This window comes from Diuraphis noxia, unplaced genomic scaffold (genome assembly GCF_037042655.1).
Source record: "Diuraphis noxia isolate RWA-SAM2 unplaced genomic scaffold, SU_Dnox_SAM2 contig0004, whole genome shotgun sequence".
In the NCBI taxonomy this organism is placed as follows: domain Eukaryota; kingdom Metazoa; phylum Arthropoda; class Insecta; order Hemiptera; family Aphididae; genus Diuraphis; species Diuraphis noxia.
This window is the reverse complement of record NW_028301714.1, coordinates 5,110,577-5,126,871: the sequence shown is the minus strand read 5'-3', so window position 1 is coordinate 5,126,871 and position 16,295 is coordinate 5,110,577. Positions and strand designations below refer to the sequence as shown.

Sequence of the window (16,295 nt, the reverse complement as noted above, 5' to 3'; positions counted from 1 at the left end):
GATTTCACATTAACTGAAGAAGCAATAGAATCGTAAATAATAGCCCAGTCGATTTCCACATTTTACCTGGACAGTATTCCGGAGTTAATGGAATTTTTACAGATTATCTAGGGGTACTCTAGGATGTCTATCCCATGTTTTCGACCTTTAGGACCGTGTGCTAACTTAGGGGGGTGCAAAAATCTCAAAACTAACAGATTTTTCGGTTTTTTTTGCTTATATCTAGTAAACTAACCATATTTTGTGATCCATAAAGCATAACAAAGTTGTAGACCACTAAATTTGCTAAAATTTGGTAAGTTAGACAATTTATTTCGTAAAAAATTAACTGAGATACAGCTGATCAAAGTTATACATAGTTTCTCAAAACATAAAAAAAACAGCTGAAAAATGAAGGTTTTGATTCTATAACTATATTTAATACCATAATTTCCATGTTAATTGTGTCAATCACTCATCAATATCAACATCTAATTTAAAATAATATTTAATACATTAGTGCATCAGGCAATTTGTAAAAATTTTGAATGCATTTTTGGTGATATTCTGCGTTTACTGCTACTAAATCAGTGTTCATACCCTCTAAAATGTCAACACGATCTCCGATTTTTTCCCCCCACTCGTCTTCGCACTGCCTAGCGCACGACGAAACGGCAATTTCTACCACAGGTAGCGTCACTTTGACCATTGGATCGCGCCTTCCAACTGGTAACTTGTTCTGTCTTTGCCTGTACTCTTCAGTAACCGAATCTTCGCAAAAAAAGCACTTGTTATTGAAATCAAATGATAATGAGACTGTACTTGAGCGAGTCGGCTTGGGGCGAAGTGCACGAGTTTCACTTTCACGACGCAAAGTAGCCACAATTAATTTCTCGTTGTTGTATTTTTTTTGGCAAGCTGTGTGGATTGTAATTTCACTCACTCCTTCCAATAAACGTCGATGTTCGCGTTGTCTTCGTTTTCCAGCAGAAGCAAGAAGTGTAACAATTCCTCTCTTTTTTACTACAGACACTTCACCATCTTCTAAACTTTCCTCATAAATAAAACACCGAACCGTCTCTGAAGTCGAAGTAGATGTCATGTCAAATTATAAGTTGTGTACTCAACGGAAAATACTCTATAGCCACAATTGCTCGATATTCTGATTATTCGATTTCCTATGTAAAATAATCGAAATATGAAAGTAATTTGAGTACAATACAATAAAAAAAAACATTGTTCATAATTAAGTTGGGAATTATCTAGATATAATTTATTTAGTTATTTTAACTACATAAAAATAAGTACATTTTCTTATTATCTCTTCTAGATAAATGCAATGGTCATGTATGTTCATTTATTACAAATATTATAATAAAAATAGTAATATTTATGTTTTGAAATACTGTAATAGGTAATAATATATTGAGTACCGACATAATTAATATTGTCATTAATTATTATTATTAGTTAAATTGTAATTATTAATTCATAACCAATGATTTCAATTTTTATTTTTATTTTTTACAATCAGAATATTAAAATGATAATATTATTATACTAGGTATGAGTTTGCTTATCCGTGTACAGGCTGCATTATTATAATGCATATTACAACGAGTAATACTCATATTAATAATTAGTTTTGACTTGACTTAGTGACCAAACTTAAACTAAATTTTTGTATGAATTGGTAATGAAAATATAATATTTATTGAATTTATTTATATTTCTTTTATATTTACTAAATAAATATTGCTATACTGCTATCTTATTCAGATAGTTTTTGCATAATATCACATAATATGACCACGCTTAATGTGGTTGGCGACCAACACGCATTAGTTGTAACACACCCACCTGGCTTATTATATATGTATATAAAAAAAAAAATGGAAAATTATTATGACCACTTAGGTATAATAAATTCGCTAAAAACACGTCTTATTATTTTATTTTGTCACCAATTATATTGAGGTCAAGACAATTTACAAAATGATGCATATTTTTTTATCTCCTCTACGAAATATTTTATATATTAATTTTAATAATTAATACAATAATAAATAAACATAGATTATATATTAGAGTATATTATATAATGCATATAAGTAAAAATAACATGAAAAATACATTCAATATAATATGATAAAATATTACTTACCCAAAAAAGCGATTTCTAAGTTGGATGTTATATTATGAACAGCGTCAAAAGTACAAATAAAACGGTACAATATCTCACAATAGCTGAGAGCTGACTATAACATTATTTATTAAATATCAATATAATGGTATTTGGTTATACACGTGTTATTCTTAATCTTTTATTTTATTTACATTAATATACACCAATCGGATTTTATAACAATATTGATAAAAGTATTTAAAAATAAAATATAGCTACACAAATCGTCGCTATCGCGATAAGTGTAATATTTAATTCACCAGAAATTCCTAAAAATAGATCTATTGACTATCTTCGTTTCTAAATGACAACGCACAATGCTAATAAGTTATAATGGAAATTATGGTACCCAATACTTTATTATAATATATCAATATTTAGTTATAGGGTCGAAACCTTCGTGTATGTTAATAATTTTAAATTATTTCTACGTATGTACATTGTACATAACAACTGCAATTATCTTAATTTTGCTTTTTGGAAATAAATTGATTTACCAACCAAATTTTGGCAAATTTGATGGTCTACAACTTTGTATCACTCTATGGAACACAAAATATGATTAGTTAACTAGATATAAGCAAAAAACTGAAAAAAGACTGAAAGTTTTAAGCTTTTTGCACCCCCTCCCCCCTAAGTTACCACAAGGTCCTCGAGGTCGAAAACTTAGGATAGTCATCCTAGAGTATCCCTAGACAACCAGTAAAAATTCCATTAACTTCGGAATACTTTCCAGCTACCCCCCCCCCCCTATTTTCATTATATCTACTGGACTTTAAGATAAAAACGTTATCACCAAGCCTCTTTCTACGACCAATATAAATTAAAAGTTGTAAGAAAATTTTCTCATACAGATATAATAATATAGTATATTAATGTTTATATTATAAGAGTGAATATTAATAAACTTAAAGCACAGTGATAGATCAATATAGTATTATTATATAATTTTACTATATATGTTTACTTTGTAATATTACACAATACGTATCGATAAGAAAATTTTAAATAAAAAAAAAAAAAAAAAATTAGTGAAACAAATTGTTAGTACTTGAGAATATGGGTTGTTAGAGCAGAAGTGTAGTTTTAAATTTTAAATTTGATTAATTCTGATCAAAATGAACCAATGAATAAATTATTACCAATGTTAAAAAAGTTATTATAGTCTGCACTCTGCATCCAAAACAAAATTAACCCTGGTTCTCAAAATCAATACTTAGCATAAATAAATTTAATTCGACAGCCAATGAAAATAATTATAAGTCTCAATTAAAATAATCAAGGGATAGTAGGTAACCGCACTTTACTAGCTACTGTATATGTGTCGAATAGTTGCTCGTCATTAAGACATCACTCCGATAATATATCATATTATTATATTTAATCAAAATTTAATGATAAATCATTGCAGACGCAAAACTATTATGAACGGAGCCATTTTGCAAGCAAACACATCCATTTATAATTATAATCATCAAAAATCGTCAAAGGTCAAAAATCGGTCAAAAAGTCACTCTCTTTTATTATAGTACTACAATAATATTTTGAGTGTTCCTTGTTATCGACTAATTCTCTGCTGTAATATTATATGTATATTAAATTTATAATCGATCGTTTTTCATGCAATGTATTATCGTTGAATGAAACCTTGAAACTTCCGTTAAAGCGATGACTTGCTGAATGAATTTTTTTATTATTTAAAATATATATGCTATTGTATAAATAATGAGTGATCGCTAAAAAATAAAATACATTAGAAAAATCCACACCTGTTTCGTAGTGAACGACATTATGCTTAAGGTTCCTTTAGTGAATACAATTTTTATAGTCGATATATATGTATATGTATATTTAATATTTTAATAATAAAATTGTATTTATTATTTTTATTATTTAGTTCAATTTAATCTTATATGTGCTGTTGGCCTACGCTTCGTTCGAAAATTTGGTGCTCCAGTTATAAAATGGACCACGTGCCATTTTCGAAATACAATTCAAACCAAAACTATAATTTTCATCCAAATGTCGTTAGAAATTTAGTACAAATATTTTTTGAACGATCTTCTTATATCACGTATCATATTTTATAAATAATTTGTGTACGTCATGTGATCATTTATATGTGAATTCGTTGTTCAAATTTCACCGTGATAAACAATTAATTTCCTCTTCCTAATCAACACCAGGTAATTCACCAACCATGATCATCCCCGTTTTATCTGTTTATAATTGGTTTTAAATGCGTTGAATTAAAGTCATAATTTATATTGGAGATCTTTAAAATATTATAGGTTATTTTTTTCAAATAAGACACGTCCTTTTTGAATAAACATTCTGAAGCAGAGGATTTATTTTTTAATCATGTCAGTGAATTAAACCGAAATTATTATTTAAAAAAGTAGTTTTTGAGTTATAGAAACTTATATTGTACTAAGGATTATAAAAGCCCTATAATAAATTGTTTTACATTAAATATAATTTATAAAATATAAAATGTAATACTGAGTCAAGAGTAATAGGTCGAAATATATCCTAAAAAATAACTTTGTTTGAAATATTTCAGTAAATGTATTCCATGTAAACAAATCCCTAGATAATAATATTATTGTTTATAAAAAATAGCTCTATTCAATATACATCCTTAAATAAAAATCTTAACTTCAAAATAAATTTCATCAAAAATATTTATCTATTTTTTACTATTTCAAAAAAAAAAAATGAGTATACCTACAAAATATATTATTTTATTTTGATAAAGGCGAGTGGTTGATTAAGGTTGGTTTAACAAGTGTAACATTCTATGGCGAGGCTGGTTATAGTCATCCGAGGTGAGATGGGTAGGAATAGAGAAAAGTGAATGGTGTCTCGTAGAATGGGAAGGAACGCGAAATGAAACAGTGGCTACTGAGTCGGGAGAGTCGATAGTACCGTAGAGTAGTGAGTGATGAACATGAGGTCAGCGTGATTACGGCGTGAGTCCAGGATTGAGATATTAAGAGTGGAGCGGATAATGGTAAAGTCGTCAGGTGTGTTCAATTTTCAATAAAAATGTTCAATTAAATTAAAATGTATTGTTATTACATAGATAAAAAAAAATAAATCGGTTACTTACTTATAATCTAGCGAAATATACAAGACATAAATATCATCAAGTGAATATTATGATGTGATAAATCTACTGAAATATTATATTTATAGACATTAACAATATTTTTTATAAGAGATCTTTTAACCGGCCACTGAGTCAACTGTCGAGTACTTATCTTCCTTAGACAATTTATACAAATTTTAAAAATATAATGTTTTCAAATTCAATAATATAATGTCAATTATTAGGTAATAATGTAATATAGTCTTTAAAAGTATCTTACAGCCTCTATTTATTCCAAGCCTATTAACTTGGACCTATTAATTTTAGTCACTAATATTATACTATTCTTTCAAATTTCTAAGTAGATTCATAGCAATTTTCAAAAAAAAATAGTAAAACCTTTAACTGTACACAATAACAAAACAAATAAGTTTCTACCACCAAAATACGCAGTTTAGGAATTTATTTTTATTATACTTACAAATTTCAAAAATTAAATTTCGAACAAATTTACAGTAAAAAAAAAAAGCTGGTAAGCTATGGTTAGGTTAAGAACAGATTCTGTTGTCTGCACGCGCACCCGTGATGCTTATTTTTAATTTAATAACTTATTAATACTTCGTCCCGATTACGTCGATGACGACGATGACGGTGATGATGATGATAATAATAATAATAATAATAATAGAACAGCGTGTCCAAAAATTTAATAACGGGCTTGCACGTATAAATTATTCGTTGACAATATTTTCGGCAAAGCACGTGTGGTTGGACGCGTAAAAATGTTGTGCCCGGTCCTGCGGTGCAGTGATGGTGGCGTTATTTTATTAATTACACTCGGAAGATGCATGATAAATCGTTTTCGGCTCGAGTGTGAGCCTCCGGACCCGGGAATTGATATGGCGGTCGGGGATGCGCGAGGATCGATTAAAAAATAATTAATTAGCATTATTATAATATATATATATATATATATATATATGTGTGTGTGTGTGTATATACGTACCACACTCGTATAGTACCTACACGTAAACGGTATATGTATATTGTGTTATTTATTTATTAAAAGAACGTCACGCTTATAATATATTTTTATTATTATAATACTGAGAGTTTTACCTCGGCGATGGTCAGATCATAACACACACGCACACCATAATGTGTGATACACGTACAACTTTTAATTATCGCCTTTAAAATTTTACCAGTTTAACATTTATTTATTTTTTGAGATTATTGAATGAAATATAAAAAAAAGTGAATATTATACATGATAATATACTCAGCCTGCAACAGGGTTTGTAGGACTACCGAATGCACTTTCGATGAAAACCGCATGACTTTAGGGAGCTCGCGACAAGTGCAAGTGCATAATATTCAGGATGATTGACTGATGTAAAATGAATTTAAAAAAGTGATGTGTTTCCAAATTTACAATCTAGGGCCTATTATTACTCAAAAAATGGTACCACCATGACAATAAATCGAATCACGGCTTTTAGACGTTTTGATCGAGAATCGCGTACTTAACCCGAAAAAAACTGATTACCTGCAGATCATTATCAATAGGTAGTCGCCGCCTTAGACGTTTAGTTTATTTCTCTTCGAAAAACTATACCTTAGTTATATATATAACGTGAACGTAACCTATAACATAATCCCTCCATTGCATCCAATGACCTACATACATCGCGCAGTATCAGATTCGGTCACGTCGGTCGTAGTACACCTTGTATCTCTTACAGCCACAGAATCGGAAATTGCACTTCCGATAAAAGCTCACGCGCCTAACACACACGTGCCGGTAATAATTTCATTTCATTAGAAAATTTTATATAACATTGTATGAAAAACAAACGAACCGGAAACAATAATGATCACGAGTCGCGTTTAAGACTGCAACGCAACTCTATAATATTATTATTATACCCTATCGATGCCAATCGGCAGACACGGTGGCGCGCGTAATGGTGTCGAACCAGTAGCCTCGTATATTATTATACTATTATTAGGTGCTATACTATTTCACTGTACCTACTCGACCCTCCGCGGTCGTTGGACGTAAAAGACGTGAGTGGAAATGCTTGTTACACAAGACCGGCTGCGAACAACCACCCGCGGTATATACCCAACCTCGGGTTATAGTACATCCTGCTGAGGTCGTGCGTGCGGCGTGACGACAAGAACTCAATCATTCATCATTCATCAAACATATATGCTGAAAACACGTATATCTATAATATACACTAGCTGTAGTTTAATGCACATAATATAATAATACCTACGAGACTTTTCGATGTTTTTACCGATATATCATTTTGTTGTAAAGAACTGCTATCCAGTGCCCTCGATTATGCTCCAAAAAATTGTGTGTGTGTGTGTGTGTGTGTGTGTGTGTGTGTGTGTGTGTGTGTGTGTGTGTGTGTGTGTGTGTGTGTGTGTGTGTGTGTGTGTGTGTGTGTGTGTGTGTGTGTGTGTGTGTGTGTGTGTGTGTGTGTGTGTGTGTGTGTGTGTGTGTGTGTGTGTGTGTGTATTGAGAGGATTTAATATAAAAATGTTTAGAGTAAATTATATCTGAAACTTATATAATATATAACTTATATAAACTCTATATAATATAGACACAACTAATAATGAGATGACAAATCTCAACTATTATTTTAATTCGTTATAATGCGGCTATCTAAATTCTCACTGTTATTATTTTCCACTATAGTTTTATTTTAAAATTTAAATATCAAAACGGTTAAAAATAAATACGATATGTTAGACCAACTCGTGTTTTTTAGTGAAAAACATATTTCGTCGACAACAGATTGGTAACACGTGCACTCGCCAATCTATTTTGCACTATATATTTGCACACACATATCTTCATATATGTCAAACAAATAAACATTAGGGAAATAGCTTGTACTGAGCTTTTTAAAAACGGTCATTTTTGAATTTGTTTGATATTGCAACGCATCGATTTAAACAAGATTTCAATCATTAAACGAAAAATGGTATTAACATCTGATAGATTGGCAAAAAAAAAAATATATATATACAGTAAAAGCGTGTCTCTGAAGTAACATAATAATTGTGTGCATTAGGATATGAATGAAGCGGTTTTTAATATCCCAAAAACTGTTTATCATATAAATTAAAATAAAATATTTAAAGAAAAATGATTTTATTTTAGTTCATCGATGTTTCAGTTGAAAAAATAAATACTGAAATTCGTTTAGATAAATATATCATTAACTATTATGGAAACTTGTTGATATTAAAATCCGTCAAGCCCTTGCAATCCCAAATTTCTGTTACTATTGTCATCGTATACTTTCATATTGTTTCGAGAAGCTTGAACAAAGTAGCCATCATAACATGCATTGACTAGTGGTCGTACGTCAGATGTGTATTTCTAATTTCATCGATTAAAAATAAACTGTTAATTTGAAAAGGGCGGCGATAATTTTCACTTAATACTTTGAATCGCGTACAACGGTGATATTTATTAGGTAGCTATGTAACTTGTCAGTTATCACACAAGTTACTAAAATACCATAATATCGATTCTCCTACATTATTAACCTTAAAACACGGTTAAACTACCATACTACCAGATAACTCGGACTGACGCTGGACAAAGTCCCGCTTGAATATTATTTTAATTTCGACGGTCCAGCAATCTTTATGGTCCGCATAACGTTATAATATATTCAACCACGTGATTCACACGGCGTCCGTGTTTTTTCAATCACGACAATGTGTCATTATATTAAGATTTTGAGTTAGTCCACATTTGCTGATGACACGTCTCGGGTCGCTGATCAGACAGATGTCTTGTAACTTGTAAGGTCTCCAGGATCATATAAATATTGCTTCGTACCAATTTGCATCCCAAGTGTTTAAGCTGCAAAAACCAATAAAAAGCTACCGTGCTCATCACATGTTCACGTGGTCTCAGGTACGAAAAAAACAGTCCGGGGGGAGGGGGCCGAGGGGGGGGGGTGGTGTGATCCATACACTCTGTCGTCCCATGCGAAGAAAGTAACGTCGATTCTTGCAAAGTCATAACCGTCTTACGGCAATCCTCATTATTCAATCAAATAAGTGATTGTTAAAACCATTCTGGACAACGTGCAGCACTGCAGCGGAACTATAATAGAGATGTGTTTTTATTCCGTCGCCAGGTCCTCTTTTTATCACAAATTTTTGGGAAAATATAACTATTTTTCTATGTACACCTGTTTGAATTCTCGGACCCAGCCATATCTTACAATTATTGATGTTGAATATTTTTTTTTTTTTATTTTTTTTTTAATTCACTCACTAACCCAAATAGGCGTGTGTTTTGCGTATTCTTCGCATGATATAAACGAAATGTCACCCCTGTTTCAGCTTATATTCTGCTTCCTAGTTCCGGAGCATATAAATTATTATCAAATCAGTAAATCACTCTTTTGAAAAAAATAAATTATATTTATATTTATTATCCGCATCGTATAAATAGTCCGGAAACAAAATAGTAGCTCTCTTATCGGTACATATTTTGTTATGGGTATATTTTTCAGTTTAGTGTATGAACTACCATATATATATATATTATTGCCTTTTTGTGGAACGTCATGTTTTTAACATATTATTGTAAACTAAATAAAAATATATAAATATAGTAGGTAAATCTGTTTTAGTACAAATCAATAATTATTTTAAATTTTACTAATACTATATTATAAACTATAGAAACATTAATTGGATATTTTTGTATAGTTCAAGACATAAACGAGTGTAGATTGACATGGAAAGCCATGATATTCACCACAAATATTGAAAACAACATTTTTTACCGAGCGCAATAAAAAATCTCACAAATACGATTTTTATTTTGTACACGTAATCTTTTTAATACAAAATAAATTAGCTAACTCTGTAAAAAAAAATATATACATAAAAGAATGTACAAAATACATTTTAATCTTTTGACATGGATATACGTACATAACATTACGTATTATCATATACATATATATATTTACAATCAATAATATTATGCATATAAAAATATTAAATCATTTTCCACTCTATATAGCTAACACTTGCATTGATCGAATATTGTTTTGAAACTTTCTAATAAACTGTTCAGTTTTAAAAGTTTAACAAAATATATATTACTATTTTAAATTACAAAAGTATACACGCTTCGACTTGAAACCAATACATTACTTCAATTTCACAATTTTCCTGAAGTTTCTGGACTCTAAATTATTATTACTTTATCATGCTTTTTCATTTATGATGTATTATCTCTTTATTTTTCACATGAAATCATATTTACCCGAGGCAATCGAAATACTCATCGTTTACTCCACCTGGATTTATGTCGTAAAACGCAATTTTTACTTTCTTTTGAAAAAGACGAAATAACGTAAAAAAATTATAACGAAAGGCGTTACTAGGCTGTTTACAATTACTTCATTAAGTACAACTAAAAAATAAATTGTGGAAAGTTTTCAATAGCTACTGAATTCTATAACCTATTTCCTAATAGTAAGCCACTCATTCAGAAAAACGAAAAAACATTGTTTTTTTTCTACCTACGTCGTACATATTATCACAGTGGTGTCACATTATTGTGTTGACAAATATTCTCTATATTCATCTAACTGGCTAATTTCTGCTGTAAATAAAAAGTATAGTGTTTAATAATGTTTATTATATTATCATAAATCATAATACATTTTTACTATAGATATAAAATTTTTACATTATCTCCTTCTCTTGTTGATAAAAACAGTATCTTAAGTTTTATTTTTTTCAGTTCGGTTCCGAATATCGTAATGTGCACAAGTCTGCTCATTAGCAGTATGCTCGCTGCTCTCTTTATCTAATCGTAACCCTCCTTCACTGCTTCGTTATAATAATAATTAAGTTATTGTGTCTCCTCAACCTAGCGTGGTTTCTTCCAAAAATACAAACAAAAGAAATTTCTCTGCTTCTTCCCTCCCACCAAAGTTAGAAGAAAAGAAAACTAAATTATTCAAAAGTCCAAATCGGTTCTCCGTTTCTCTCTAAGTGCGACGACGCCGACGTGAACACATTGAACACATCTACAATCAATGTCCAAATCCGCAACAGCGACGAAAAAATAAAGGTACCGCCTGTTTATATTAAAAATGTGGATAACATATCCGCCTTCATCTCTAGTCTTTTGACCAAACTTGACTCTACAGATTTTATTTGTAAATCCACGCCCTCCTATCTTATCGTCCGCACTAATTTTGTTGAGCATTACAATCAGTTATTAACGCATTTAGAGGAGAATGATTATAGTTATCATTTATATCGGCCACATTCTATGCGCTTGCTACGCGTAGTTATTTGAAATCTCCACCCAACTACTGCACTCGAAGACATCATCGTCGACCTTTCAGAATTGGGCTACCACATCACCAACCTACACAACATTAAGCGATTTTCGGACAAAACGCCCTTGCCACTTTAATTTATTAATATCCAAAAAACCATCAACAATTCGGATGTATTCAAGATTGAGTTTCTTTTTAACTCAAAAATTATTGTTGAAAAATCGCATCCACCAAAAAAACTCTCCACAGTGCTATGCATGACGGTCTTACGGTCATACTCGAAAATATTGTTATCATGATCCACGTTATGTAAAATGTAGAGAAAACTACGACTCGGGTTCCTGTAACAAGCTACGTGACTCTCCAGCCAGATGTGCCTTATGCAATGGCAGCCACATTTCCTACTACAAAGGTTGCCCCGATTACAAAATACATAAACGTGTTACTCCTCCAATTAGGCGTGATCCTCCCATACCTACTCCTTCACCAAAAAACAATACTACCAAACTGCTTTTACTACCAATCAGCATTCTTATGCTCAAGCCACCTACTCGTGTAAAAATTATTCTAAGCTTCCTTCAAGTATTGAAACTTTATTATCCTACTTCACCTTCGAAATTCCTAATATCATTAAACCCCTCCTCTCCCTCCTTATTTCATTTCTAAATAAGTCTCAATTATCAACAATTTAAATATATCAAATCGTGTTAATCACGTTACACCTCTTTGCTTACTATCTGATCATTACCTGTATTTTAAATAACTATCAATTTAATGTTTGTTGTGCTATTTAATACTCTATCTTTGTTTTATTTTCGGCTATAATTGTATTTTATAGTCGTTATATAATTGGTATTGTTGTATAATTGTTGAGCTATAAAAGTTATTCTAGAAGCGTAAAAAAAAAATCTTTAAATCTTTTGTTTTTAATCAAACTCCCATTATTTTAGTTTTAATCGGTTTAACAGCGTTTTACTTTTTTTATAAACAATTATTCTCATTATTTTAATATTGAACATAAAAGTTGATTTTAAATTACTCTCATCGTTCAAAGGCTAGATTGAGAAAAAAAGATTTTTTTTTCCAAAACATTACGTTGATTTTATTCATCAAATTTATTTGTTGAGTTTCATATAATTTACAACTAAATTGACATCCATAAGTAACTTTCACTAGACCAATTTTATTGTATCATTTACATTTAATAAAAATACATGAGTTTATTTCACTTGATATATAGATTAAAAACAATATTATTTATCATAATTTAGATGACCCACTACATACTAATGAGTAATGGCTGTTTCGATCTTGATGTCTCATTGATAGTCAGTCATTTTTGATATAACTTTTAGTGTGACGCCGTTATGATTGTGACACGTCACTCAGTCAGTGAAACATTAATAATATTCGTGAATAATAATAAAACAATATTCAATAACCAGATGAAAACAAATTTGCATTTATACCAAGTTAATAAAAAATGTGTATTACATGTAATGTAACTGAAGTTACTAGGAAAATATTGTATTATAAATTATAATAATAAACTCATATTTAATACATAAAATATAAAATATTATAGAATATTTTCTTTTTTTTTCAGTAAGTGTCCCACTAAGTAATCTAATGCTTAATTATATGCTATATTATAAAAAAAATATATTTCAAAACTTTTTACGACTTACTATTAGATCATTATTGTCCCAAATACCTTGGGAATCATCTCTTAACATCTCTTATTGACCTCCTAACCTGATTCATTAAAACTGATTCATCCTAACCGCTTTTTTGCTAATAACACAAGACCCTTTTATAACAGTTTCTCATTATTAGTTTGTCTGTGACCGACTAAGGATTATATTGTGAAAAATGATTGTATAATATTTTTAATAGTTTGCAAATAACTATGACGTAATAATGAATTTTATTGTATTATAAAATAAAAGCTGATTACAATATTATATGAAAATATGTCACACGTGCCTTCATTTAAATTTGATACCATAGGTAGTTATGTGTAATGAGTTGGTCATTATAATTTAACACAACAACTAGTTTGTTTTAGTAGGAATTAATTATTTTATATCAAAAAACAACCTATTCTTAGTAAAATATACGAGTATAGAATTTATACTATTTATAGTTGAGTTAAATACGGATATAGCTAACCATCAACGACACACACTTTATGCACGATTTTCATAATACTCGATAATCCGAGATTCCCAATCCATGTTTCATTTTGACTGTCTGTTGGAGAGTCAGTTGAATTAATTGTATTTAAACAATAATACTACACTGTGAAGTGGTATTGGTTATTATGTATATAAAACATAATAAATCGCATTCGCCCTAATCAACTATTGCGAGACGTCGTGTTTTTTTCAAATATTGTTTTTATTTTATTTTTAATATTACAAACCCAATGCATTTTAAGTCAGATTACATAATTTGGAATTGCATGAAAAATAACATGCAAGATTTATAACTCGCTTTGCTGACGTGAATTATTCATTTGAGTGAAATATCTGTCCAACTAAAGCAGAATATGCCCAGTGCGCGTTTTGGACGACGTTATTATTATAATTTGATATTTTTTTCATTTTTTTTTAGTTTATTGAAACACTAAAATATAACTAAAATGTTATAATATTTCTTCGTCGACCTGTCTTTGATCAGTATCAAAATTAATTAATTATTTATTTGCATTATATTTTGTTTATATTATACATTTATTATTGTATTATTAAACAAGTTATAGGAAAGCACACTTTGCAAGACGGGTTAGACGAGGTTTCCAAACGTATTTAGTAAAAAATAATAAACTGTAATAATTCCAAATAAAAATATTTAAAAAAAAAATAATTTGATATAGTATATTTTAAATATTATGATTCTAAAATTAAATACTTATACACTAAATATCATCTTAATATCAACAATCGTAGTACAATATCTTAATACGAACAATCGTTACTATTTAGATGAACTACGTACAGTAGGTAAACTCAATAATATCATAATTATTGTAACTATATTATCTACTGATAATATTAACTAACGGATGGAGACTAGAGAATATAAGATGATGCTAACTTATGTTTAGAAACTTGCGATGACATAATGTAAAATGATGGAAAAAGAAATGGTTGTAAAATTAAATCTATTGTTCTTTGATTAAAAAGTCATTTAAAAAAAAAAAATCATTATTGCTCATATAGGTAATAATAATACAATCATATTTATCATATCGTCATAATCTAAACCCAACCTAACCTCGTACATACATACATATATATATATATATATATACAAAATACAAACGGTGAAAATTATGAAATATTTATTTTTGGAGATTTTTGAGACTTAGGCTGGAGCTATAGGTACAAGAAATATCTGTTGAGAGCATTCCGCCAAAACACAATCTGGTTTGCCGCTGCGGATTAAAACGAGACGTATTATATCCGTCGTGTACCTTTATAACAACTACTTCAATATAAAACAATGAGCTTTGAATTCAACGGAAAATGCCGTGTACAGTCTCAGTCTTAATGCTGTTCAATAAGATCAATCATTGTGTACGCATAATAGCCAAATCGAGAGGTTTCTAAACTCCCCTCGAAACGTACGCTTAATAGAAAAATAATGCGAGATAATAGTTAAAACAAAATTAAAGAAATGAATGGGTGGGTGGGTTTGTGCAAATACTTGAAATACTAAGATAATTGACTCCACGGTGTGTGCTCTATCACTCTATCAGTACAGCTGTAACATGTATCGAAATATAGGTACAATTCTCACACAAGTGGTGACTATAGTCTAGAATATCAAAACGTCGCACATCTGACAGTATACTAAACTCACCAACTTACGATAATAATCCTTATTGTTGAGTCCAAACTATATCAACCTCAATGCCCGACTTTGTGTTATTTCAGACCGTTTTTAATATTATTATGCTGAAATAAACGTATGAAAAAAATTTTTAATATTATATGATAATTAAATAATTTAAGAAATATACTCGTGTCAACAAATTCTCAAAAATCGTATTTTTTTAAAAGTTATTATGTTCCATTAATTTAATCACAAAAATATTGAATTTGAAAAAAAAACAAACTGCTTGACTTGAATGAATATACATTCTTAAAATCAAAATTGTTCTTAGATTCAGATTTACAAATAGGCTTTTTTGAATTTATTCAAAACAATTTTTCTCAATTTTTAAGTTTTTTTTTTTCAGTATTAAAAATAAAAACAAAAACATTATTTTAAAAATGTAGCACTAATGTCTATGAATTATATAGAGAAAAAAATTAATATTGAGTACAACAAAAGTTATTCTATATGTCAGATCTTCGTGAAACACTCTGTATATATATATATCATTATACCTAGTCAAATTAAGCGATTTTGTTTCGAGAAAACGGAATTGCGTATTTCCTAATACACACACATATATTTATATATATATCGACTATAAATATTTCATTAATCCAATTAGTAAATAACGTATCAGACCCCCGTTCAACGAGATATATATTTTAAATAGGTCAGCGGATGAGGAAAGGGGGGGAGATTGGCCACGAACGGTCCACGCGTGCTTTCCCGAATAGGTATACCTACACGTCGAGATCCAGTATATGTGGTTTATACAGTAGTTTATTGTTTTAACCAGCCACAA

At 29.8% G+C, this 16,295-nt stretch overlaps 2 protein-coding genes across 11 annotated transcripts in view; one reads left to right on the top strand and one right to left on the bottom strand.

Annotated features, from left to right (window-relative positions):
• The window catches only part of LOC107165232 (limbic system-associated membrane protein-like), a 475,565-nt gene that overhangs the window by 264,930 nt on the left and 194,340 nt on the right, over positions 1-16,295 (top strand). Inside the window, exon 1 of one of the 10 annotated variants that reach the window (XM_089227119.1) lies at positions 11,309-11,394. The exons of the other annotated variants lie outside the window; for them this stretch is intronic. The gene's annotated coding sequence lies outside the window, so the exon portion shown is untranslated. Of the gene's footprint in view, positions 1-11,308; positions 11,395-16,295 lie in introns of those variants that run through there. 10 annotated transcript variants of the gene reach the window in all.
• On the bottom strand, positions 488-2,216 carry LOC149055546 (uncharacterized). The gene is made up of 2 exons (XM_089225728.1): positions 2,144-2,216; positions 488-1,157 (listed from the first exon to the last, which is right to left on the bottom strand). The coding sequence occupies exon 2, from the start codon at positions 1,079-1,081 to the stop codon at positions 488-490; it is 594 nt and encodes a 197-aa protein (XP_089081854.1). The 5' UTR covers positions 1,082-1,157; positions 2,144-2,216.